At 48.7% G+C, this 25,301-nt stretch overlaps 1 protein-coding gene across 3 annotated transcripts in view; it reads right to left on the bottom strand.

Annotated features, from left to right (window-relative positions):
- The window catches only part of LOC140398656 (coatomer subunit zeta-1-like), a 46,672-nt gene extending 21,621 nt beyond the window's left edge, over nt 1-25,051 (bottom strand). The window contains exons 1-8 of one of the 3 annotated variants that reach the window (XR_011937532.1): nt 24,904-25,051; nt 20,256-20,324; nt 20,058-20,139; nt 16,564-16,655; nt 9,502-9,557; nt 8,957-9,034; nt 8,172-8,223; nt 7,943-8,050 (exon numbers count right to left, since the gene is read on the bottom strand). Coding sequence is in view for 1 of the 3 variants with exons in the window: in XM_072487570.1 (XP_072343671.1) it covers nt 8,172-8,223; nt 8,957-9,034; nt 9,502-9,557; nt 16,564-16,655; nt 20,058-20,139; nt 20,256-20,324; nt 24,904-24,990 (516 nt within the window). In the remaining 2 variants the exon portion in view is untranslated. Of the gene's footprint in view, nt 1-7,942; nt 8,051-8,171; nt 8,224-8,956; nt 9,035-9,501; nt 9,558-16,563; nt 16,656-20,057; nt 20,140-20,255; nt 20,325-24,808; nt 24,857-24,903 lie in introns of those variants that run through there. The other 2 variants (XR_011937533.1, XM_072487570.1) reach the window with 2 other exon arrangements.
- Between the last annotated feature and the right edge of the window lie 250 nt (nt 25,052-25,301).

Here is a 25,301-nt window from a genome sequence, read left to right as displayed (position 1 = left end):
ATTGGGGCACATTGCACAGGCTAAATTTGACGCGGTTGGTGGAACAGATGGAGGAAGATTTCAAGAGATGGGATATGGTAGCATTGTCAATGGCAGGGAGGGTGCAGGCGGTTAAGATGGTGGTCCTCCCGAGATTCCTCTTTGTGTTTCAGTGTCTCCCGGTGGTGATCACGAAGGCTTTTTTCAAAAGGATAGAAAAGAGTATCATGGGTTTTGTTTGGGCCGGGAAGACTCCGAGAGTGAGGAAGGGATTCTTACAGCGTAGTAGGGATAGGGGGGGGCTGGCACTACCGAGCCTAAGTGAGTATTATTGGGCCGCTAATATTTCAATGGTGAGTAAGTGGATGGGAGAGGAGGAAGGAGCGGCGTGGAAGAGATTAGAGAGGGCGTCCTGTAGGGGGACCAGCCTGCAGGCTATGGTGACAGCCCCATTGCCGTTCTCACCAAGGAACTATACCACGAGTCCGGTGGTGGTAGCTACACTGAAGATTTGGGGACAGTGGAGACGACATAGGGGAAAGACCGGAGCACTGGGGGGGTCCCCGATAAGAAACAACCATAGGTTTGCCCCGGGGGGAATGGATGGGGGATATGGAATGTGGCAAAGAGCAGGTATAACGCAATTGAAAGATCTATTTGTGGATGGGAAGTTTGCGAGTCTGGGAGCGCTGACCGAGAAATATGGGTTGCCCCAAGGGAATGCATTCAGGTACATGCAATTGAGGGCTTTTGCGAGGCAACAGGTGAGGGAATTCCCGCAGCTCCCGACACAAGAGGTGCAGGACAGAGTCATCTCAAAGAAATGGGTGGGGGACGGTAAGGTGTCGTATATATATAGGGAAATGAGAGACGAAGGGGAGACTATGATGGACGAACTAAAAGGGAAATGGGAAGAAGAGCTAGGGGAGGAGATTGAGGAGGGGATGTGGGCAGATGCCCTAAACAGGGTAAACTCGTCGTCCTCGTGCGCCAGGCTATGCCTGATTCAGTTTAAGGTATTACACAGGGCACATATGACTGGAACACGGCTCAGTAAATTTTTTGGGGTGGAGGATAGGTGTGCGAGGTGCTCGAGAAGCCCAGCGAATCATACCCATATGTTTTGGTCATGCCCGGCACTACAGGGGTTTTGGATGGGGGTGACAAAGGTGCTTTCGAAAGTAGTAGGAGTCCGGGTCGAACCAAGCTGGGGGTTGGCTATATTTGGGGTTGCACAAGAGCCGGGAGTGCAGGAGGCGAAAGAGGCCGATGTTTTGGCCTTTGCGTCCCTAGTAGCCCGGCGCAGAATATTGCTAATGTGGAAAGAAGCCAAGCCCCCGGGGGTGGAGACCTGGATAAATGATATGGCGGGGTTCATAAAGTTAGAGCGGATTAAGTTCGTCCTAAGGGGGTCGGCTCAAGGGTTTACTAGGCGGTGGCAACCGTTCGTCGAATATCTTGCGGAAAGATAGATAGGGGAGAACAAAGAAGGCAGCAGCAGCGGCCCAGGACTTTGGGGGGGGGGGGGTGTGGATTGAGACAAGGCAGTTGCCAATCAGGGCTAGTTTTTATTTTTTGTTATTTAATATTTATTTATTTGTTGTTTTTGTTTAAATTTAAAAAGGTCATTATTATCTGTATTGTTACAATGTTGTGTAAAGGATGCACAATGTACTGTGTTGGTTGACCAAAAATTTTCAATAAAATATTATTTAAAAAAAAAAATAAACACCTCAGCGTGTTTTACAAGAATCCAGAGTCTAGGCACCTCAATACATTCATTTTCTCTCAAGTAACACCCGCCAAGTATGAACTCCCAACGGGCAATCCTCCTGCTTCCCAGGTTCCTCTGAAAACGTGTGCAACTCCAAGTCAAGAGGCTTCAGATGGTTCCGATGTACTAGCTATCCAGGAAATGTTAAACAGGAAAAAACCTAGTCTAACACAGCGGTAACTATACAGCTGCCCCCCCCCCAATTACTCACGCTGACACAGCTTCCCTCGCAACCCAACCTGGAGACTCTTTCCCCCTCCCCCCCCAGCTCTGATCCTTCTCCTGCTCTCCCCCTACCCTCCCCGCAAAAGGTAGAGCCCTCCCACCAGTCACTAAAGTCAACAGGGCACAGCAGTGAGCAGATCGCCTTCACCTGCTGAAAAGGTCAGGATTCCACAAGGACGTTGCCATAGGACCATAACACACAGGAGCAGAATTAGTCCACTCGGCCCATCGAGTCTGCTCCGCTATTCAATCATGGCTGATATTTTCTCCTCCCCATTCTCCTGCCTTCTCCCCATAACCCCTGATCCCCTTATTAATCAAGAACCTTTCCAGCCCCGTCTTAAAAACTCAGTGATTTGGCCCCCACAGCAAAGAGTTCCGCAGATTGCATCTTCTGCAAACTTAGCAACAGCACCTTAGTTCCTTCTTCCAGATCATTAATGTATATTGTGAAAAGTTGTGGTCCCAGAACCGACCCTGACGCACACCACCAGTCACCGGCTGCCACTCTGAAAAACACCCCTTTAACCCCACTCTCTGCCTTCTGCCAGTCAGCCAATCCTCTATCCATGCCAGGATCTTACCCTTAACAACATGGGCTCTTACAGTCTCCTATGCGGTACCTTGCCAAAGGCCTTCTGGAAATCTAAATAAATCACGTCCCCTGTTCTCCTTTGTTACTTCCTTGTTACCTCCTCAAAGAACTCAAACATATTTGTCAGACATGACCTCCCCAAGCCGTAGCAATAGGGTTAGAAAGATTAAGTAACATTGATATCACTTCCGGCTCATGGATATTCACTTCCTGTTTATATCATGCACCATTGTAAATACATTTGTTGTTCCCGCAATGGCCGTATCATTTGAATGCATCATTCATGTGCATCTATGGACCTTCAGATTGTGAGGTTGAACTAAACTCCCACTCCAAAATCACCTTTTTTTGTGAGCCTCACATTCCCGTGATGTCTAGTTGATTAATTTAAGTTAATTGCCCAGTGTGTAATTTCAGGGTGATGTGTCAAGCTCTTTATTGAAAGTGATTGCAAATTGCATTCCAAACTTTTATTGCTTCCAAGACACCGTGGATTCTATGTGCTCAATTGCCTTCAAGGGTCACCAGCAACGTTAACCTGTCTTCAAATAGCTGTCTTCATTGGTACTAGTTCAAGCCCTTGCCAGGTTGTGCAGGGCACAGCACCACTGGCAGGATACCCTCTGTGGGGATTACTGCAGAGCAGTCCAAGCATTGGAAGTACATCTTTAGGATCCTGATGATCTGCTCTATGATGGATCTTGTCAAACTCTGTTGAGTTGTATCCGTCCTCAGTGGCACTTGGAGGATGACATTTCCAGTGTGAATCTCACATAATGTAAAGGGCATTTTTCTACTTCCAGACCAGCTTCAACCCTCCCTCTGTCAGTGTTCGAGTTGCTCAATCTTCCCCCACCCTCTTGTTATGCAGGGAGAACCACCTCCCCCAGAAACCTTGGACCCCATTATCATGGTAGTGGAGATTCCTGCCCTTGCCCCTGAAACCATCACTGTTGTCCCCATGCGGGCCTCACCCACCCCCATCGAGGCTGTTGCATGGTGACAGAGATGACCTTCCTCCACAAACAAGCTTTCCGTTTAAAGGCTGTAGATTCCTCCTATGACCATCCCATCGGAGTACCAAGCCAGATATTCCCATTACCCCAGAGTGTGAGGCAAGGACTACACCCTGCATGCCAGCTATGCCTGATGCCCACTGAGCACAAAAGCTCTTGCCCCTCCCTGGAGCAGGAAGATAACTTGCATGTTGTCAAGATGTGGGAGATATTCGGAAATTGGGACCAGAAACGGGGTCCAAAATGTAGCATGCAATTTAAGGGTTAAACAGACTGAAGGAGAATACTGTTTTTTTTTTTCCATATAAATTTCAGAATACCCAATTCATGTTTTCCAATTAAGGGCCAATTTAGCGTGGCCAATCCATCTACCCTGCACATCTTTGGGTTGTGGGGGTGAGACCCACGCAGGCACGGGGAGAATGTGCAAATTCCACACGGACAGTGACCCAGAGCCGGGATTGAACCTGGGACCTCGGTGCCGTGAGGCTGGAGTGCTAACCACTGCGCCACCGTGCTGCCCAAAGGAAAATACTGTTAGCCCGGACTCATGCTGAGTCACATGGTTCCATTCAGACTTAAACTCATTTGGGAATGCACAAGGTGATTCATCCATTGGGCGGGATTCTCCGTCCCGCCAAATTTCTGCCCCGACCTGCCGGCGGGATTCTCCGTTACCCCGGCAGGTCAATGGGGTTTCCCGTTGTGGGGCAGCCCCACGCCGTCGGGAAACCCCCGGGCACCGGCAAAACAGAGAATCACGCCGGTGGAAAATCTCGCCCGTGGTCTTTCAAGACATTCGTGCATGACCAGCCATTATCCTATTACAGTCAGATGACCTTTTTGTCTGTTAATGGAAGGTAGGTACACACGAATGGCACAATTCTGGTTGTGTGTAAACGGGAATGGGCAATCAAGCAGCCCAATTACAGTCTGGACATTCCAGAGCCCCCCCCCCCCGGCCACTCCAATCCAGAGTCTGTGTACATTCCCTCATTCTTCTAAATCCCATCCACCCCCCATGTCCATGTGCCACTGTATCACGGCAGGCTCCAGCTTCCACACCCCAATCTCTCTGCCTGCCACTGTGCTCCCACAACACCGTTATTCCACCCTCACCCTCATGTGTCCGTTACCCATTCCCAGTCGCCATGTCTGCAATCTGGCTCGAGGACGGCAGCACACAACTCACCCTGGACTACCCAGTAGCCACAGTGAGCAACCCAAACACAACCTCACAAACCGTATTGAGTTCTTTGAGAAGGTGACCAAACAGGTGGATGAGGGTAAAGCAGTTGATGGATTTCAGTAAAGTTTGATAAGGTTCCCCACGGTAGGCTACTGCAGAAAATACGGAGGCATGGGATTCAGGGTGATTTAGCAGTTTGGATCAGAAATTGGCTAGCTGGAGGAAGACAAAGGGTGGTGGTTGATGGGAAGTGTTCAGACTAGAGTCCAGTTACTAGTGGTGTACCACAAGGATCTGTTTTGGGGCCACTGCTGTTTGACATTTTTATAAATGACCTGGAGGAGGGCATAGAAGGATGGGTGAGTAAATTTGCAAATGACACTAAAGTCGGTGGAATTGTGGACAGTGCGGAAGGATGTTACAAGTTACAGAGGGACATAGATAAGCTGCAGCGCTGGGCTGAGAGGTGGCAAATGGAGTTTAATGCAGAAAAGTGTGAGGTGATTCATTTTGGAAGGAATAACAGGAAGACAGAGTACTGGGCTAATGGTAAGATTCTTGGCAGTGTGGATGAGCAGAGAGATCTCGGTGTCCATGTACATAGATCCCTGAAAGTTGCCACCCAGGTTGAGAGGGTTGTTAAGAAGGCGTACGGTGTGTTATCTTTTATTGGTAGAGGGATTGAGTTTCGGAGCCATGAGGACATGTTGCAGCTGTACAAAACTCTGGTGCGGCCGCATTTGGAGTATTGCGTGCAATTCTGGTCGCCGCATTATAGGAAGGATGTGGAAGCATTGGAAAGGGTGCAGAGGAGATTTACTGGAATGTTGCCTGGTATGGAGGGAAGATCTTATGAGGAAAGGCTGAGGGACTTGAGGCTGTTTTCGTTAGAGAGAAGAAGGTTAAGAGGTGACTTAATTGAGCCATACAAGATGATCAGAGGATTGGATAGGGTGGACAGTGAGAGCCTTTTTCCTTGGATGGTGATGTCTAGCACGAGGGGACATAGCTTTAAATTGAGGGAAGATAGATATAGGACAGATGTCAGAGGTAGATTCTTTACTCAGAGAGTAGTAAGGGTGTGGAATGCAACAGTAGTGGACTCGCCAACACGAAGGGCATTGAAATGGTCATTGGATAGACATATGGACGATAAGGGAATAGTGTAGATCGGCTTTAGAGTGGTTTCACAGGTCGGCACAACATCGAGGGCCGAAGGGCCTGTACTGCGCTGTAATGTTCTATGTTCTAACACTGGCATCGCTGACGCCCTGTTGCAGGGTGGCTCCAAATGTTGCACCCACCTCAAAGTCACAAGCAAAGCGAGGGTGGACACCTGCACACTGCATGCAAGGTTGTGAATCAGACTGGTCTCATTTCCCGCCGGCACAGCAGGTAATTAGGAGGAGTGTGGGCAGGGGGGAATTCCGGCGAGTTGCGTTTTCAATGAGTATCCGAGACATGCTAATTGGAGGCAGATGGGGTTTTCATCGTGGGTCAACAGGAAATCCTGCCCACCGTGAAAGTGGGGAGAATTCCCAACTGTTTTCCAGTCAACAGGGGCGAGATTCTCCGCCCCCGCCGGTTGCCGTAGTCTCCGGCACCGGATATTCGGCGGGGGCGGGAATCGCGCCGCGCCGGTTGGCACCCCCCCCCCCCCCCGCGATTCTCCGGCCCGAAGTCCCGCCGCTAAAATGCCTGTCCCACCGGCGTAGATTAAACCACCTACCTTACCGGCGGGACAAGGCGACGCGGGCGGGCTCCGTGGTCCTGGGGGGGCGCGTGGGACGATCTGGCCCCGGGGGGTGCCCCCACGGTGGCCTGGCCCGCGATCGGGGCCCACCGATCCGCGGGCGGGCCTGTGCCAGGGGGGCACTCTTTCCCTTCCGCCTTCGCCACGGTCTCCACCATGGCGGAGGCGGAAGAGACTCCCTCCACTGCGCATGCGCGGGAATGCCGTGAGCGGCCGCTGACGCTCCCGCGCATGCGCCGCCCGGAGATGTCATTTCCGCGCCAGCTGGCGGGGCACCAAAGGCCTCTTCCGCCAGCTGGCGGGGCGGAAATTTGTCTGGCGCAAGCCTAGCCACTCAAGGTTAGGGCTCGGCCCCCAAAGATGCGGAGCATTCCGCACCTTTGGGGCGGCGCGATGCCCGACTGATTTGCGCCATTTTGGGCACCAGTCGGCGGACATCGCGCTGATACCGGAGAATTTCGCCCCAGGACTTTGACTCTTTGCCTCTGACCTTTCCGCTCGCACCAGCACCAAGCTCACTGCTGGCAGAAACAGAAAATCCTGTCGGAGATTACCTGGTTGGTATCACATTTGGGCAACACGGTAGCATTGTGGATAGCACAATTGCTTCACAGCTCCAGGGTCCCAGAAGCTTGCCGTGTGCAAGTTAACTGCTGTGTTTCCTACGTTACAACAGTGAAAATTCAGTGTCTGTCTGGCAGAGGGAAAGGGAGAGAGAAGGACAGAAAGAAAAGAGTAAAGATATAGTCGCCCCAACAAGAGAGCACAAAAAGATTCGATTCCCGGATTGGGTCACTGTCTGTGCGGAGTCTGCACGTTCTCCCTGTGTGTGCGGGGGTTTCCTCCGGGTGCTCCGGTTTCCTCCCACAGTCCAAAGATGTGCAGGTTAGGTGGATTGGCCATGCTAAATTGCCCTTAGTGTTGGGTGGGGTTACTGGGTTATGGGGAAAGGGTGGAGGTGTGGACCTTGGGTGGGGTGCTCTTTCCAAGAGTCGGTGCAGACTCGATGGGCCGAATGGCCTCCTTCTGCACTGTAAATTCTATGGTACTATTTGTGAGAGCTTGCCGTGTGCAAGTTAACTGCTGTGTTTCCTACGTTACAACAGTGAAAATTCAATCGGCTTTAATGTGCTCCAGGAAGTCCGGAGATTGGCAATGTTGGTACAGAAATGCAAGCATTGCTCTACAGCACAACACATTCTTGTACCCCCTGTACAACTTCATCGCCCCAGCTTCATGACTTTCCAACTTCCTCCCTGGTCTCCTCAGCCGAGATCAGCTAAATGCACAAATGCTAGCGCTAGTATGTAAATAGCCAGATAAAGACATTTCAATCAGAGGCAAACCCCTCATCAAGTTGACAGGCAATTCCATGCTACAGCATGCAACGAGGCCAGACACCATCCTGTACCTGCACTACCCGTCATTAATTCAGAGGCCGATGGCATTGGTCTTCACTGTTCCCGCTGCTGGTCAGATAGTCAAAGAGAACAAAGCCATAGGCTGATTCAGTGTCTGTCTGGCAGAGGGAAAGGGAGAGAGAAGGACAGAAAGAAAAGAGTAAAGATATAGTCGCCCCAAACAAGAGAGCACAAAAAGCGGGGGTGGAATGACAGGAATGTTCTAGAACAGACACTTACCCGGAAATTCACTTTCTGAATGACCTGCTGGGGATCACTCTCCAAAATGACCCTGTCAAAAGAGTAGAAGCAAAGTAAAAACACAGGATAAAAAACATGGCCAGAGTTTGTGACTGACTAATGTCAATTCAGCTCTCTCGCACTGCAACTCAGTAATCCTTCTACTCGGGAGTCACACTGTTACTCAGTGCCATGTCACTGACTGTACCTCGGAGTCACACTGTTACTCAGTGCCATGTCACTGACTGTATCTCGGAGTCACACTGTTACTCAGTGCCATGTTACTGACTGTATCTCGGAGTCACACTGTTACTGACTGTACCTCGGAGTCACACCGTTACTCAGTGCCATGTAGTGACTGTATCTCGGAGTCACACTGTTACTGACTGTACCTTGGAGTCACACTGTTACTCAGTGCCATGTAGTGACTGTACCTCGGAGTCACACTGTTACTCAGTGCCATGTTAATGGAGATTTCCACTCAACTTTGTGTGAAGTGCTGCCTGACATCACCTCTGAACAGCCTGGTTCTTACCTCCCTTGTTCTGGACTGCCACCATAGGGTAGATAGAGGAACCATTTCCGATCAAATCTTGTTATTATTTTAAAGTACCTAAATTAGATCACTTTTAATTGTTTTAGAGAAGGCAAGCAAGCCGTATTTATGCAACATGTCCTCATTAACAACCCGCAAATAGGCAAAAACTCCCCAACGGTCAACTATTTCCAAAGAATGTGGCTTTATCTGGAAAACAAAAATGCAAAATGTGTAAAAATCATCTCACCCTCCATCCACAATCTCATCCATGATCAGCAGAACCCCATCCATATTCTCCATTAGAGATTTCTTTTCCACATTTTTCCTGAAAAATACAAAATGGATCAAAAAGAACTGTTATGATGATATGATTTATACCAGATAATGATTTTAAATTCTGCCGACTTCAGGGGAGTGTGAAGGACTCACTTCTCCTGTCTCATTTGCAAGGCACTTATGGCTACCACCAAAAGGTATTCAACTGTTGGAGATGGGCCATTAACATTCATCACTTGAACATGGAACCCTGGGTAATGTAGTTTCCAAACATAAGCTAATCAAGTCGCCTTTGGAATACATGGTGTGGATATAGGTTCAGAAGCTCAGCTCTGGGTGGGCCAAAGTTGGAAACAGTCTGATGCATCCGGACACAGGGTCTGAGTTGGGAGTGGGTCGAAAGTAGGGTGGTGGTAAATCAATTTGGTGGGAAGGGAATGGGGGAATGTTTTCAATGAACTATAGTTACACATGTTAAAGGTTCAACTTCAACAAGATTTTTAAAGTCTCACTTACCGTAGCATTTGGCTCAAAGAATCGAACAGGCAATTGAGAACAGTCATTAACATGAGCTGTAAATAGACAGAATCTGTTACACATTTAATTTATGCCCATGATATTATAATGAAGTAAACTTCACAATGAACTACAACTATGCTGATGCAATAATATCCTGAACCTATGTAACGCCTCTTACATCAAGAACATACAAAGTAGGTCACTCCACTCCAAGGCTGCTGAGTGAATCAATGAAATCACGGCTGATCCCGTAACAGCCTCCCCGAACAGGCGCCGGAATGTGGCGACTAGGGGCTTTTCACAGTAACTTCATTGAAGCCTACTTGTGACAATAAGCGATTTTCATTTCAATTTTCATTTTCATTTAATTGCAGCCTCAACTCCACATTCCCACCAATCTCCGGTAATCTTTCATCCCTTTAGAATCTATCCACCCCTCTGCCTTAAAAATATACAAAGCCTCTGTTTCCATCACCTGAGGGAGTGAGTTCCAAAGACTCTTAGCCCTCAGAAAAATATTTCTCCTTATTGGTCTTAAATGAGTGAGAGTGCTCAATTTTTTTTCTCATTAAGGGGCAATTTAGCGTGGCCAATCCACCTACCCTGCACATCTTTGGGTTGTGGGGGTGAAACCCACGCAAACACAGGGAGAATGTGCAAACTCCACACGGACAGTGACCTGCGGCCCAAATCGAACCTGGGTCCTCGGTGCCGTGAGACCGCGGTGCTAACCATTGTGCCAGGATTAAGCCCAGGATTTGAGAATGAGTCAGATCAATGACATGGGATAGGTGGAAACCTCTCCATATCCCAGCAACTGGTAGCACAATAGGTCTCTGGAATTCCAAGCCAACTGCTTGGTAAAACAATATACAACATATGCAGCAAACTCCCACTGCAAGTTAACAGCGAATCGATACAGAATTAAAAAGTGCCATGTCTGAAAGAACTGGTGTTTATTACATTCTATTAATGGGCAAGAGTTATCTAAAAGGAAAGAGGGGAGATAATTGATGAACATGAGGTGTAACAACAGAAATGGGCCTGTTGCTCCAAGCTAGAAATCTCTATAGTGTTAGTTTGGGAGGAGGCAAGGCACAGTGGGTAGCGCCTCTGACTCAGACGCTCTGTGTTCGAGTCCCACCCAAGGATGATACCCAAGGAAGGTGCATTTGTAATGTGGCTGAACAGGTTGATTATCAGGCTCCGAAGAGGAGACATATTGAATTCAAAACATTAACTCGGTTTCTCACTCCACGGGGGCCACCAGACCTGCCCGGCAGTTTCTGTTTTTAGCATCTGCAGTACTTTGTTTTGTTGATTATCAACCTGTAAATCCTTCCAATGTATCTGTGACAGGCAGCAAGGGTCACCTGGTCAGCCATGTTGATGCAGAGTGGCACTGCTCCAACAATAGCCTCTAGCGACGGGCTGGCGACCTGTTCTAGAGGAAAGCTCGCTATGGAAACAGAAATAAGCTGGTGCTTAGTCTGTCTCATGTGTCACCTGGCACGGTTAAGAATCAAGGTATTAAGTGTACAGAACTCTAAAATGTATTATTTTTGAACAGGTATTACCACCTGCTTAAAGCAAGTGGGTTAAATTGTGCACAAAGCAATGAAAGGGTTAAGGACTCATTCAGTAATATTGACCAGAATCCCCCCGCCTCCCCACACTTCCCTGGATGAGTGCAGCTCCAACAACACTCAAGCTCAACACCATCCAGGACTAAGCAGCCCATTCGATTGCTACCCCTTCCAAAAACATTCACTCCCTCCGCTACTGATGAACAATAGCAGCCGTGTGTGCCATCCACAAGATGCACTGCACAAACTCGCCAAGGCTCCTGAGGCAGCACCTTCCAAACCCGCTACCATAGAGAAGGAGAAGGGTAGCAGATACCTGGGAACGCTATAACCTGGAGGTTCCCCTCCAAGTCACTCACCATCCTGACTTGGAAATATATCACAGTTTCGCACTGTTGCCAGGTCAAAATCCTGGAACTTAGCAGCACAGTGGATGTACCTAAACTTCCATCAGTTCAAGGCAGCAGCTCACCACCACCTTCTCAAGGGCAATTAGAGCTGTGCAATAGAAGCTGGCCAGCCAGCAACACCCAAATCCTGTAAATTATTTTTTTTTCATACACAGGGATAGGTTTTGCGCAACAATGTGAAAGAGGCAACAGTGAATCAGCTGACCAATTAACATCGCTCCCTATTTTTATTTTCACTGAACTCAATCAGGAAGATCTCATTCAGGCTTCTTTCTCCCATTCACCTGTTTTACACTGTCGGAGGTACCCTCAATAATGACGCTTAGAGATTAAACTGTAAAGAAGGCTTTATTAGACTAATAACTATGCTAGAGCTAGAGACGAGAGCTGACTGTTACAGACCATGAGGCAGCCCTTTATGTATGGCTCCCAGATGGGCGGAGCCAGAGGCGGAGTCCCCAGGGTTCCAAGCCCGGTCTTAAAGGGGACATCACCTTACATGATGATAAGGCAGTAACCGTTCATCACATTCACCCCCTGTTTAAAAAGGAGTCCGGCGGGGGTGAAGTGCCATCATAGGTCCATCCGTCTCGGTGGCCGGATCGTCCTCCTCAATTCGAGCGGTGGTGCGGCGGGCACGGACGTCCCGGTTGAGGGCACATCCGGGAGCACAGCGGTCGGAGCTTCGGTCCGGGTCGGGGCAGAGGAACTAGGCAGGGCCGGGGGGAGTGGAGCCGGCGCCGGCGGGGTGTGTAAAGGGGGGTGCACGATATGGGCTCACCAACAGGTGGTAGGGCCGGAAGGGGGTGTGTTGTAGGGGGCGACGGGTCCTGCAGGGGTGCGGCGCGGGAAGGGGCATCTGTGGTGGAGGATCCAGCGGGTGCCAGACCCCGGAGGGAAACCGTATCTTGCCTGCCGTCGGAGTACTCCACGTAGGCGTAACTGGGGTTGGCGTGGAGCAGTCGGACCTTTTCAACTAGGGGGTCCGTTTTATGGCTCCTCGCTTGCCTCCGGAGAAGAACAGGTCCCGGAGCCATCAGCCAAGGTGGAAGCGAGACCCCGGAGGTAGACTTCCTGGGGAAGAGAAACAATCGGTTGTGAGGGGTCTCATTCGTGGCCGTGCAGAGGAGTGACCTAATGGAGTGTAGGGCATCGGGTAGGACCTCCTGCCAGCGGGTGGTTGGGAGATTTCTCGACCGCAGGGCCAGAAGGACAGCCTTGCACACTGTTGCATTCTCCCTCTCCACCTGCCCGTTTCCCCGTGGGTTATAACTGGTCGTTCTGCTCGAGGCGATGCCTTTGCTGAGCAGATACTTACGCAGTTCATTGCTCATGAACGATGTACCCCGGTCGCTGTGGATATAAGCGGGGAAACCGAACAGGGTGAAGATGCTGTGCAGTGCCTTAATCACCGTGGCTGAGGTCATGTCGGGGCAGGGAATGGCGAATGGGAAACGGGAGAACTCATCGTTCACGGTGAGGAAATAGGCATAACGGTTGGTGGACGGGAGGGGCCCCTTGAAGTCCACGCTCAGTCGCTCAAAGGGGCCCGAGGCCTTCACGAGCCGAACCTTGTCTGGCCGGTAGAAGTGCGGTTTGCACTCCGCACAGACTTGGCAGGCCCTGACCATGGCCATGACCTCCTTGGTTGAGTAAGGTAGGTTGCGGAACTTGATGAAATGGACGAGCCGGGTAACCCCCAGGTGGCAGAGGTCATTGTGGATGGCTTGCAGGCGGTCCTCCTGCGTGTTGGCGCATGTGCCACGGGACAGGGCATCTGGGGGCTCGTTGAGCTCCCCTGGACGATACTTGATATCGATGAGTAGGTGGAGAGTTCGATCCTCCACCTCAAAATTTTATTGTTTTTTATTTTGCCCCGTTGCGTGTTATCGAACATATAGGCGACTGAACGTTGGTCGGTGACGAGGGTAAACCTCCTACCGGCTAGGTAGTGGCTCCAGCGCCGTACAGCCTCCACAATGGCTTGTGCCTCCTTTTCGACTGCAGAGTGTCGAACCTCGGAGGCGGTGAGGGTTCGGGAGAAGAACGCTACTGGTCTGCCTCCTTGATTGAGGGTAGCAGCCAGGGCGATGTCTGATGCATCGCTCTCTACCTGGAAAGGGATGGTTTCGTCCACCGCGTACATGGCGGCCTTGATGCAGTTGAAGGCCAATTGAGCCTCCGCCGAGAGGGGATAAGTGGTGGTCTTTAGGAGTGGGCAGGCTTTGTCCGCATACTTGGGGACCCACTGGGCGTAATAGGAGAAAAGCCCCAAGCACCGTTTGAGGGCCTTGAAGCTGCGGGGGAGAGGGAGTTCCTTAAGGGGGCGCATGCGGTCGGGGTCGGGACCTAGGACCCTGTCTTCCACGACATAGCCGAGGATGGCCAGCCGGGTGGTGTGGAAAACGCATTTGCCCTCGTTATAGATCAGGTTAAGGGCTCGGGCGGTCTGGAGGAACTTTGAGGTTAGCGTCATGGTCCTGCTGATCATGGCCGCAGATGGTGACATTGTCCAAGTACGGGTATGTAGCCCGCAAACCGTACTGGTTCACCATTTGGTCCATCGCCCTTTGAAAGGCGGAGGCCCCATTTGTGACACCAAAGGGGACCCTGAGGAAGTTAAAGAGCCGGCCGGCTGCTTCGAAGGCAGTATTGGGGCGGTCTTTTGGTCGGATGGGGAGCTGGTGGTAGGCGGATTTGAGGTCGACCGTGGAAAAGACTCGGTATTGGGCGATCCGATTTACCATTTCCACGATGCGAGGAAGGGGGTACACATCAAGCTGCGTGAATCGGTTTATGGTCTGGCTATAATCCATGACCATCCGTTTCTTCTCCCCGGACCGGACTACCACCACTTGCGCTCTCCAAGAGCTGTTGCTGGCCTCGATGACCCCCTCTCCCAGTAAACGCTGGACCTCTGACTTGATAAACGCCATATCTTGGGCACTGTAGCGCCAGCTCCTGGTGGCGACGGGCTTACAGTCAGGAGTGAGGTTAGCGAATAGCGAGGGGGGTGCGACTTTCAGTGTCGCAAGGCAGCACACCGTGAGGGGGGGCAAGGGTCCGCCGAACTTCAGTGTCAGGCTTCGGTGGCTGCACTGGAAATCCAGTCCGAGCAGCAGGGGGGCACAGAGGTGAGGGAGGATATAAAATTTGAAACGGGTGTATTTGGCACCCTGGATCGAGAGATCCGCAATTCAGTACCCCGTGATTTGTACCGAGTGGGACCCGGATGCGAGGGCTATGGTTTGGGATGCGGGATGGGCGCGTAGGGAGCAGCGCCTTACCGTTTCAGGGTGGATAAAGCTCTCCGTGCTCCCGGAGTCGAAGAGGCATGCAGTGTCGTGCCCGTTGACCTGGACCTGCATCATGGAGTTCTGCAGGTGTTTTGGCCGGGTTTGATCGAGGGTGATTGCACCCAGTCGCGGGAAGTCGGAGTCGTCAGCCGAGTCGGACTCGTAAAATGGCCGCGCCACCGGCTGCGCGTGTCGGGTCGAGAAGATGGCCACTCCCATGATTCGCACGAGGCTGATGATGCGTCAGAAGAGGGCGTGTCGGGTCGGTGCGCAGCAGCATTGCGAGCCCGAGAGCCTGATTTTCGAGCCGGCTGTTCTTTGTTTTTCTGGCCCCTGGATCTGGCCAGGCAGACCCTCGCAAAGTGCCCTTTCTTCCTGCAGTCGCTGCAGATCGCGGAGCGGGCTGGGCAGCGTGGGCGTGGGTGCTGGCCCTGCCCGCAGAAGTAGCATGGTGTGCCCCCATGGTGAGCGGGTCGCCGCGTGGCGCAGGCCTGTAATACGGTTGAGTCTGAGGAAGTTCGGGGGGGGGGGGGCTGGCAGAGTCCGCGGGGTACGTACCCAAGTTATGTTGGGCCACCTCCAGCGAGGAGGCGAGCGTTAGCGTCTCCTGGAGGTCGTTTGCCGCTGCCGGATGTAGGTCGAGCGGATGCCGGACACGAAAGCATCCCTAATGTGCAGGTTCATATGGACTTCCCCAGTCACATCCTGATGGTCACAGTCCCTGGCAAGCGCGGTGAGTTTTTCAACAAACTCGTCGAGCGATTCCCCCGAGCGCTGTCGGCAGGTAGAGAGCAGATGCCGGGCGTGCACCTCATTGATGGGTTTGACAAACCGCTTGCGGAGCAACTCGATCGCTTCCTCATAAGTCGTCGCCTTTTCGAGTGTGGCGGAGATTGTGTGACTCACCTGGGCGTGGAGTAGACGCAGCTTACGTGGCCCCAGGATGGGCGTCTCTGCAGAGTCCAGGTAGGCCTCGAAGCACCGCAGCCAGTATTTAAAAATTTCCTTCGCCTCCGGCGTTCGTGCTTCCAGATTGAGCTTCTCTGGTTTTAGGCCTGCGTGCATCCTGAATCTAGTTTAGTCTAATAAATTGAGGTACCCTCAATAATGACGCTTAGAGATTAAACTGTAAAGAAGGCTTTATTAGACTAATAACTATGCTAGAGCTAGAGACGAGAGCTGAATGTTACAGACCATGAGGCAGCCCTTTATGTATGGCTCCCAGATGGGCGGAGCCAGAGGCGGAGTCCCCAGGGTTCCAAGCCCGGTCTTAAAGGGGACATCACCGTACACGATGATAAGGCAGTAACCGTTCATCACACTGTCACAATCTACCCCAGTCATCTCTGCTGCAGGCCATCACTCTGTAACACTGTTGCCCTTAACTCCATCTTGCTACATTACTGTCAAACCATATTACTTTTAAATGATGTTGCCTCCGACACTACTTTATTTTGCCACTCCTTGTTACTATCTAACAATAATATAGGAAGAAATAAGTGTCGAGCATTAAAAACTGCTCATTACTCTACAGAAATCAGGAATTTCATAAAGTCTAAATATTTATTTTCACTCCCCAATTCATGACAATCCTTGTACCAGTTGTAAAAGTGGCAGGAGATTACCGCAAGACTCCTACTATTGTTGCTCCGAGCTGTTCCATGGGAGGCAGTGTCAGAACGAATAGGCAAGAACCTCTTGCTAGCATTTCTCAACACATCTGCTGCGTTTCATTAAATTGAACAAAAGAAGGGATTTTGTTTTTACCTCATTTTCCTGTGGATTGCCTACGATGTAGAAGTACAGATCAACAGAACTTTTATAGATCACAGTCAGTCCCTCCAGGAATGCAATTTCACCTGTTTCAGTGAAAAGGACAGAGAATGTCAGAATTTCATTGGGATTCACGGCAACACAGTGGTTAGCACTGTTGCTTCACAGCGCCAGGGATCCGGGTTTGATTCCTGGCTTGGGTCACTGTTCAGCATCTCCAGGTTCTCCCAGTTTCCTCCGGGTGCTCCGGTTTCCTCCCGCAAGTCCCGAAAGACGTGCTGTTAGGTGAATTGGACATTCTGAATTCTCCCTCTGTGTACCCGAACAGGCGCCGGAATGTGGCGACTAGGGGATTTTCACAGTAACGTCATTGCAGTGTTAATGTAAGCCGACTTGTGACAATAATAAAGATTATCTCTCCACCGCCCTACAGTTTCGAACTTCTCACTATTTAGAAAATATTCTGATCTATCTTTCTTGAATCCAAAATGGATGACCAAAACTTCCCTCACACTGAATTGCATCTGACTCCGTCTACTGTTAAACAAAGGATTGCATAATCTCAGTTACAAGTCACATGTCAATTCTTAATAAACATACACTTGATATCAGAGCATCAGCCAGCTGTTCTCGATATACTGAGCTCACAAAATCTGTGACCTTCTGATACCAGTAACTTTGAACTGTTTTCAATTCAATTTGGATCAGCATGCAATCCATCACCTTAAACATTCTCTCCTTCCATCACCAGTGCACAGTGACTGCACACACACACACACACGTGCTTGTCCACAAGAAACACTATACCAACTCACCAAGGCTTCCTCTGCAGAACCTGCCAAATCTGTGACCTCGACCATCATGAAGGACAAGGTCAGCAGGCATATGGGAACACCACCACCTGCAGGTCCCACTTGCAAATCTCGCCAAAACAAATCACCTTTATAGTTAGAGCTTTAAGCGTAGAAAGGGGCCTGTGTGTCATGTGGGTCATGTGTTTCCTCAAATCCCTTCTAAAACTCCCGCTCCTTACCTTAAATCTATGCTCCATCTACGAAGGGGAAATGTTTCTTCATATCTACCCAATGTCCCTCAATTCAGCCTCCCCGAACAGGCGCCGGAATGTGGCGACTAGGGGCTTTTCACAGTAACTTCATTTGAAGCCTACTTGTGACAATAAGCGATTTTCATTTCCATTTCATTCTGTACACCTCAATGAGGACCCCCTCAGTCTTCTCTGCTCTAAAGAAACAGCCCTAACCTAACCAGCCTTTCTTCATAGCTCCAGCCCAGGCAAACATCCTGGTGAATCGCCTCTGCATCCTTTCTAATGCAATCGCTGGCTTCCTATAATGTAGAGACCAGAACTGCACACAGAACTCCAGCTGGTCTTTCATCATTACTGGAGCTCCCTGCCCAACAGCAGCGTGAGAATCCTGACACACACTGTAGCAGCTTCTCAAGGGCAGGAAATGGTGGGCTAACCAGTGATTCTTACATTCAAAGAATGATTCTTTTTCAAATTAAATTTTCTAAAATTGTCAATCACTCCTCTCTTTCCCCCCTCTTCACAGAATTTACAGTGCAGAAGGAGGCCATTCGGCCCATCGAGTCTGCACCCGCCCTTGGAAAGAGCGCCCTACCTAAGCCCACACCTCCACCCTATCCCCACACTTCACCCTAACCCCACCTTACCTTTTTGGGACACTAAGGGCAATTTAGCATAGCCAATCCACCTAACCCGTACATCTTTGGACTGTGGGAGGAAACCCACGCAGACACGGGGAGAACATGCAGACTCCGCAGAGACAGTGATCCAAGCTGGGAATCGAACCGGAGACCCAGGCGCTGTGAAGCCATTGTGCTAACCACTATGCTACCGTGCTCTTCTCCCCTTCCCCTCCAATGGCAGTCGGTCAATTCTCCAGTCGGTGAGGTACTGAGCCATTTAAACCAGTGCCCAATCACTAGCCCGATGCGGAGTCAGCTGATGTCAGACAGGCAGTGTTTTGAGCATTAAAATGTATCTCATTCCCCCGGTCTAAAGGAGAGTGCGAGGGAAATCAGTTACGGTGTCTGCTCTTAATTTCCATCCAGTGATAGTCAGAGACATTTTGTCTTCCTCCTTTGTGTCAGTCTGACCTTTGAGATGGTTTTGCCATTTAATCAGATCATAGCTAATTTGTCTCTTAATGCATTGCTACCTGCCGTGGTTCTGTTACGATAATGGGGGGAAATCCTCAAATTATAAATGGATATATTGAACTCAAGATGTGTTATTAAAATGGACGAACATGCCAAAGATGGCTGGGGATGTAAATTCTGAGAATGCAAATTCAGCCAGTCTGAATTGCTCCAATATGGGTGATACTAAGAGAGAGACAAAGGTCTGCCACACCCTGTCTCAGAGACATTTGAAATTAAGAAGCAGTGCAAATGTGAATTGCCATCTCCTGTGGAGATAATGGAAGCAGCAGGAATTATTGTTTAAAATTAAGGGGCAATTTAACGTGGCCAATCCACCTATCCTGCACATCTTTGGGTTGAGACCCACATGCAGACACAGGGAGAATGTGCAAACTCCACACAGTGACCCGGACAAATACAAGCCTTGCTCCCTCAGATCGTTGAAGCAAGTCAAGACAGCCACAGCTAAAAAGTAAGCAGGACAACCTCTCAGCAAAACTGCAGGACGCTAGAATGTCGAAACCAACTACTCAACTGCTGAAGTGATAATGGAATCACAATTACAAATGGCCGCAGTATTTCACCATCTAATCTTCACGGACAGGTCAAAGACAGATTCATATATCTATTTTTTTCTTATTTTTGGATTCACTTAGTTCTAATCTGTGTGATTGTATGCACATGTATTTTATTACATTCCTCACATTTAGTAACTAAAATTCACTCTTCTATAACTTAAGAATGCTTTGAGGGGCATAATCTTTAATACTGATGCCACAAAAGTCTATTAACATTGAAAATTTTAAATCTAATTATCCCCCAGCCTTAATATATTTTGGGGCGAGAATTCGACTTCCACTCCCTGCTGTGTGAATAAAGTGCTTCCTGATATCACTCCTGAACTGCCCGGCTCTTGTTCTGGACTCCCAAATCAGAGGAAATAGTTTTTCCCTTTGACTTATAATCATCCCAAACACTTCAATTGTCTATGCTCATAGGAATACAAGTCGAGTTTAGGCAATCTGTCCGCATAATTTAACCCTGGTATTATTCTAGCGAATCTGTGCTGCACTGCCTCCCAGACCAATATATCCTTCCTGAGATACAGGGTCCGGAACTGAAAGGAATCGGCATGAGATCAGGATTGGGTTTGGCTGTGAGGTTGTGTCCCACACAGAACCAGGCACAGATCCACCCCGAGCAGTAGGAGGAGGGGGGGGGGAAGAGAGTGGTGGCAGAGACAGAGAGAGCTTAATAGCAAACTTAACATGGCACTGGTAAAGAAGGATAGACACACTTACTGTCATTTTTATGCGTCTTGCTGAAAATATTCTTTTCAAAATTCCTCTGTTCTTTGGTGGAAGGATAGGCATTGTCATAATACTGTGGAGCGACAGAATAAGAGAAGCAGAGAGAGAAAGAGAGAGAGAGAGAATCATTCCAATGGATGTTACTAAGGAAACAACAGCTTTATCAAACTTCTACATTTTGGGAGTTACCTTGGCATGCAGGCGCTCCCCATCATTGTCCAGGATGATGATTGCTTTGACAGTGTAGAGAGAAGGCTCCTAAAACCACAAGACAAGGGAAAGACAAAGAACAGACATTTTCACCCAGGTCCATGACAGGTGCTTCATTGTTTTTAAAGTGGGTTAGAGCTGCCCGTTCCTGACACGGTTCGAGTTGCTGTCATTGCCCATTGTAACATTCACAGGGTGTGGGTTAAATTGCCCGGGTGAATCTACCTGCTGCTCTATTTATGTCCCATGCTAATCTCTGTCCCAGGACCCAGCAAGGGACCTGGAAACTGGCCGAGGAGAGTATGTGTGCGACAGGCAGTACTCCTCCGTCTAACCATGTCAGTGTCACTCTCGCTTCTCTGTGGCACCGTCAGAGTCAGCAGATATGGGCTTCAGTTTCACTCAGAGGTGTGCCTAGAATCTCTGCTGACACTCCAGTGTGCTACTGACGGAGTTCCGCACTGTCAGAGCTGCTGTCTTTCAGATCAGACGTTAAACTGAGGCCCCATTTGCCCTCTCAGGTGAATGGAAATAAATTATGATGGTGTTGGGGGGCACAGGTTTGTGAGGTTCAGTGCAACACCCCCAATCCCACAAGGGCAGATAACATAAAAATTAAAAACTTACCCGCCAGTGCTTTCCGTGGCACCCAATCCCCCTCCTGGCAGGTCTGGCCTGGTGATGCAGTATGAACCTGTTACTGTTCCCCCACCTACCCATGCTCAAGTTCCAAACAAAAGTTGTCAAGCAGGACATGGATCTCATCAAGTTGTCCCACTTGTCTGTTCAAAGGGGGAAGATTAATGTTGGAAATCTGTGGGATGGCAGTGGGGAGGGGAAAGCGACAAGATATTCCTCATTTTAACTGCTTCCCTCCCCCACCCAACCCATCCCACCACGAGGTCAGCATTAAAGTCACAATCAATCACAGCATAGAGACAATTATGCACACATCTCGGTTTAGTAGCTTCTTAGAATAGCTCCCTAAAATGGCACAAATTCTGTGATATAAATGGGATGTAATTATACAGTAAGGGAGAGGTTCCCAGTGGTGGTGTCCTTCAGAAACTGTAAACCATGAAAAGCAAACATGTTTAATAGCCGCTCCACAGACAGAAGAGAAAGGAGAGGGGAGAGTAATGCACCAAAAGAATCAAAGACAACTTTCAAGGCCTGGTTGACAAAGCAATCAGTTCAAAGCAACACTAATGAAAGAGTCAAAGACAGGGGGAAGTGGGGACAGGACACCAGAAGCACATGAGCTTCGGGCTGTGCCCACTTGGTGGGTTTATCGTGCTTCACTGAAGTATGGTGCACGCTTGCTCCTTACCGAACCTTTACTCAGGTGATCAGCAGACCCTATGGTGATCCCACTTGTAGACAGCAGCGGCCTTCCCATCTCGGAGCAAAAGGTCAAGGTTTTAAGTTCACTCCAGAAGACATGAGCACAACATCTGGGCAACACCCCCAGTATTGAGGGCGTGCTGCACTGTCTGAGGTGCAATCTTTCAGCTGTGACATTGAACCGAGGCTCTGTCCGCCTTCTCAAGACAGGTGGACAGATTGCATGGCATTAACTGAAGTGGAGAAGGGAAGTTCCCTCCAGTGTTCTTGGTGGGAATTTACTGATCACCTCCAGAATTCCCTGTCCTGTATTCCCACACTTTAAAGTAACAGTTAATAGTAAAGTGCTTTGGGATGTTTGGAAGTTGTGAAAAGCAAGTCTTTCTGAATGTGGGAGCAATGTTTTGTTTTAAAAGGTTGGCTGAAAACTGACATAACATATGTTACGCAGCTAACCAGAAGGCCAGGGTGTAAAGATTAACAGGTCATTCTGACATTTATTTTTCCTGTTCCGATGTGGATAATCTACAGTTAAATGAATCCTCACTCAAGAACAGTTTAGCAGAACACTCAAACAAGGCTTTTACAGTCACACATGGGAGACCCATGTTCAGTGATCACATGGATATTGCTCTCATTGTAAAACAAAGGACTTCATTTGACTTAACAAGGCTGTCGTCCCACTAAAGGGTGTTAATCACTGAAGGAAATAAGCAATGTAATAAACCACACTAACTACCGCTCCTACACAGCAGAATCCATTCAACATTTACAAAACTATGACGAAGTCTGTACATGTCTGCTAGATGGGATTTCATAAAGTCAGAGTTTTACAGCACAGAAAGAGACCCTCTGGCCTATCGTGTCTGCACGGGCCTATGGTATAGGCTTTTTCCTATCGATTGCGTACGGACATGATCTTAGTATTGCACAGCACTGGGGACTCAGAACGTTAGGATGCTGTATCTCAGGGTTCTGCCTGTGTCATAAGGTGGTGAGTGCAGAAAAAAAAAAATTAAAACTTGCAGATACTCGAAATTTGAAGTACTGGAAAGATAAGAGTGTGTCACTCAGCATCTATTGTTAAAGGTGGTCTGGTCAATGTCTCTCCAAGATTAATCTCTCTGGGCAAGAGAAACAAAGTGATTTGGAGCAAACCACTTTTCATCCAGAACCCAACAGTCTGCCAATCACCTCTATCTGACAGGGTGCCAGTGTTGCCTCCAGCTGGCTGTTGAAGCAACGGTCTTGAAAACACATATTTTAAACTCTCATCTTGTTTTCAAATCTCTCCCTACGTTTATAACCTCCTTTGGCCCCAGAGCCTTCAAAATTCCCTGTGCTCCTCCAATTCTGGCCTCTGATGCATCCCCAATTTTAATCCCTTCATCGTTGTGGCTACACCTTCAACTATCTAGGCACCAAGCTCTGGAATCTCTTCCCTAAACCTCTTGGCTCCTCTCCCCTTCTTTCAGATCCTCCTGTGACCAAGCTTTTAGTCATCTGTCCTAATCTCTCCCTTTGTGGCTTACTATCAACTGTTTTGTCCAGTGTCACTGCTAGTGTGACATGGAGTGGTTTGCTAAATTTTAAAAAGGCACCATATAAAATGCTAGTTATTAAAATGCATAGACTGCCAAAATGCACATTTTATTTTTAAACGAGTTAATGTTTTCAGGAGGCGTATAAGCATCAGACACTTCACAGCCAGAATGTCTGGGTCCTGTCAGCCCTGCTGCATGTGACTGACATTAATTTTGAAACTATTTGTACATAAGGATACTCCACTTTGCTACAGATGGAGTTGTATTTGCTACAGACTTCAAATATAACAGATATTGCATTCTCTAAATTCTGCCCCAAATTTCAACACTGCCTGCAACTCGTTGGCATCTGTATTTATTATTAAATTCTTCTGGCTTCTCAAAATATGTCACTGACGGTTACACGTGCAAATAGTTGTCCGGTTAGTGTTAACTTGGCAATGAACTTAAATCGGCAACATTAAAAAAAAAAGATATTCTCCCTCCGTTCCCTTTTGAGCTGTTATTCTAAAATAAATAAATCAGATTTGAAGGGCGCTCGGTATATTTTGTTGAAAAGCAACTTGGTCAGACCTTCTTGGAAAGTCTGATGTGATGCTGTTTTGAATGGCTGCTTCTCATAATGTTCCCTGCAATTCACACCGACCCACACAAGACTGCCCGGAAGCTACACGTGTCTCTGCTAACGCCACATTACAGATTGACTCAGAAGATCATAAATTCACACAGACATCTCAACAATAAAAAAAAACATCGAGTAAAATTTTCAAACTTCACTCAAACTTCTGAACACCCTCAGCTGTTAAAGTAATAAACTTTGTAACCACGAATGTTCTGTATATATACACATTTTTAAAAATCAGGTAGCAAACGTCACCAAGTTAACCTTTTCATTTATACACGTGTAAATAAAAGTAACACACGATTATCAACAACATTTTACTTTAAAAATCTTTATATATATAATGGTAAACGTTGCCTTCTGTTTAACAGCTGGGAAGTTTGCAGTTTTTAGCCAGTTCGCTTGGTTTTAGTTTGTAGTTGGGGTCTTTCCAAAACAAAGTTCTGTCATGCACTGACTTTTCTCAGTTACAGAGCCGGAGTGTATGACAGAACCTTCGGCTTGGGAGACCTCTGCACGGCGGATCCTCAAGGGAAGACAGGAATAACCACATTTTTGTGGTCGGAATGAAACTCTTTTTCCCAGACGTTTACTTTGCATTTCAACACGATATCGACATGAATGCGTTTCAGCAAAAGTAGCCTGGTCTGGACTTGCACAACTTCCGAACTCATCCAGCAAATCAAAAATCCTAACATTTGACACACGCTGTTGCAACTTTTACACCTTAATTTTGTTTCCGCCCTCCGCCCCCCCCCCCCCCCCCCCCAAACACACGTACAATCTGAGGATTGAGGAACTGGCAGCCCGTTTAGTTTCATTTTACTGAACTAGCTTTTAGTTTTATTTTACAAACAACTTAGCCACGGATTCTGGTCGGAAGAAATCTGGTTAGGGTTTGTTACAGGGTCGCGCCTGTCCGGAGTCTGCTGTGCAAACTGGTATGTGAAAAATGTCAGCTAAATAAATCTTAGCCAATTCTGCGAGGAAAGAAGCAGTCTGGACAGCGATGTTGATTTCACCTTGCTCACAGGCCACTTCGCCACAGGCACCATCCACCGATACTGACATGACCTAAAGAGGGGAAGAAAAATGCTGCAAATGTTACACACCGTACCAGTGCCGAGGGATCCATGTTGTGGTAGTGCCGACGTGGACAAATCTTGCTTCCACTCCCAGCCTCTGTGACTGGCTCCCTCGCCATAGGAGGGTTTATTTAGGCTGCAACGGTGTATGACGGGATTCTGGATGACTCCCAGCTCCTGCAATTGCGTGTTCTCATGTGGTTGGACTCAAATTCCTCCCTCTTATTTTCTCCATTCCAATTGTGTTTCGGGGTTAGAATGCACTGACCACATTCACAGTATACATTACACGTGCTGCACAAACAGAATAGAAAAATAGGAGGACGAGGAGTCCATTCGGCCCTTCGAGCCTGCTTCACCATTTATTATGATCATAGCTGATTGTCCAACTCAATAGCGTAATCCCCCTTTCCCCCTTATCCCTTCACCC

The sequence above is a fragment of the Scyliorhinus torazame genome, chromosome 21 (genome assembly GCF_047496885.1).
Source record: "Scyliorhinus torazame isolate Kashiwa2021f chromosome 21, sScyTor2.1, whole genome shotgun sequence".
NCBI classification, from domain to species: Eukaryota; Metazoa; Chordata; class Chondrichthyes; order Carcharhiniformes; family Scyliorhinidae; genus Scyliorhinus; species Scyliorhinus torazame.
This window is presented reverse-complemented; position numbering and strand designations above follow the sequence as displayed.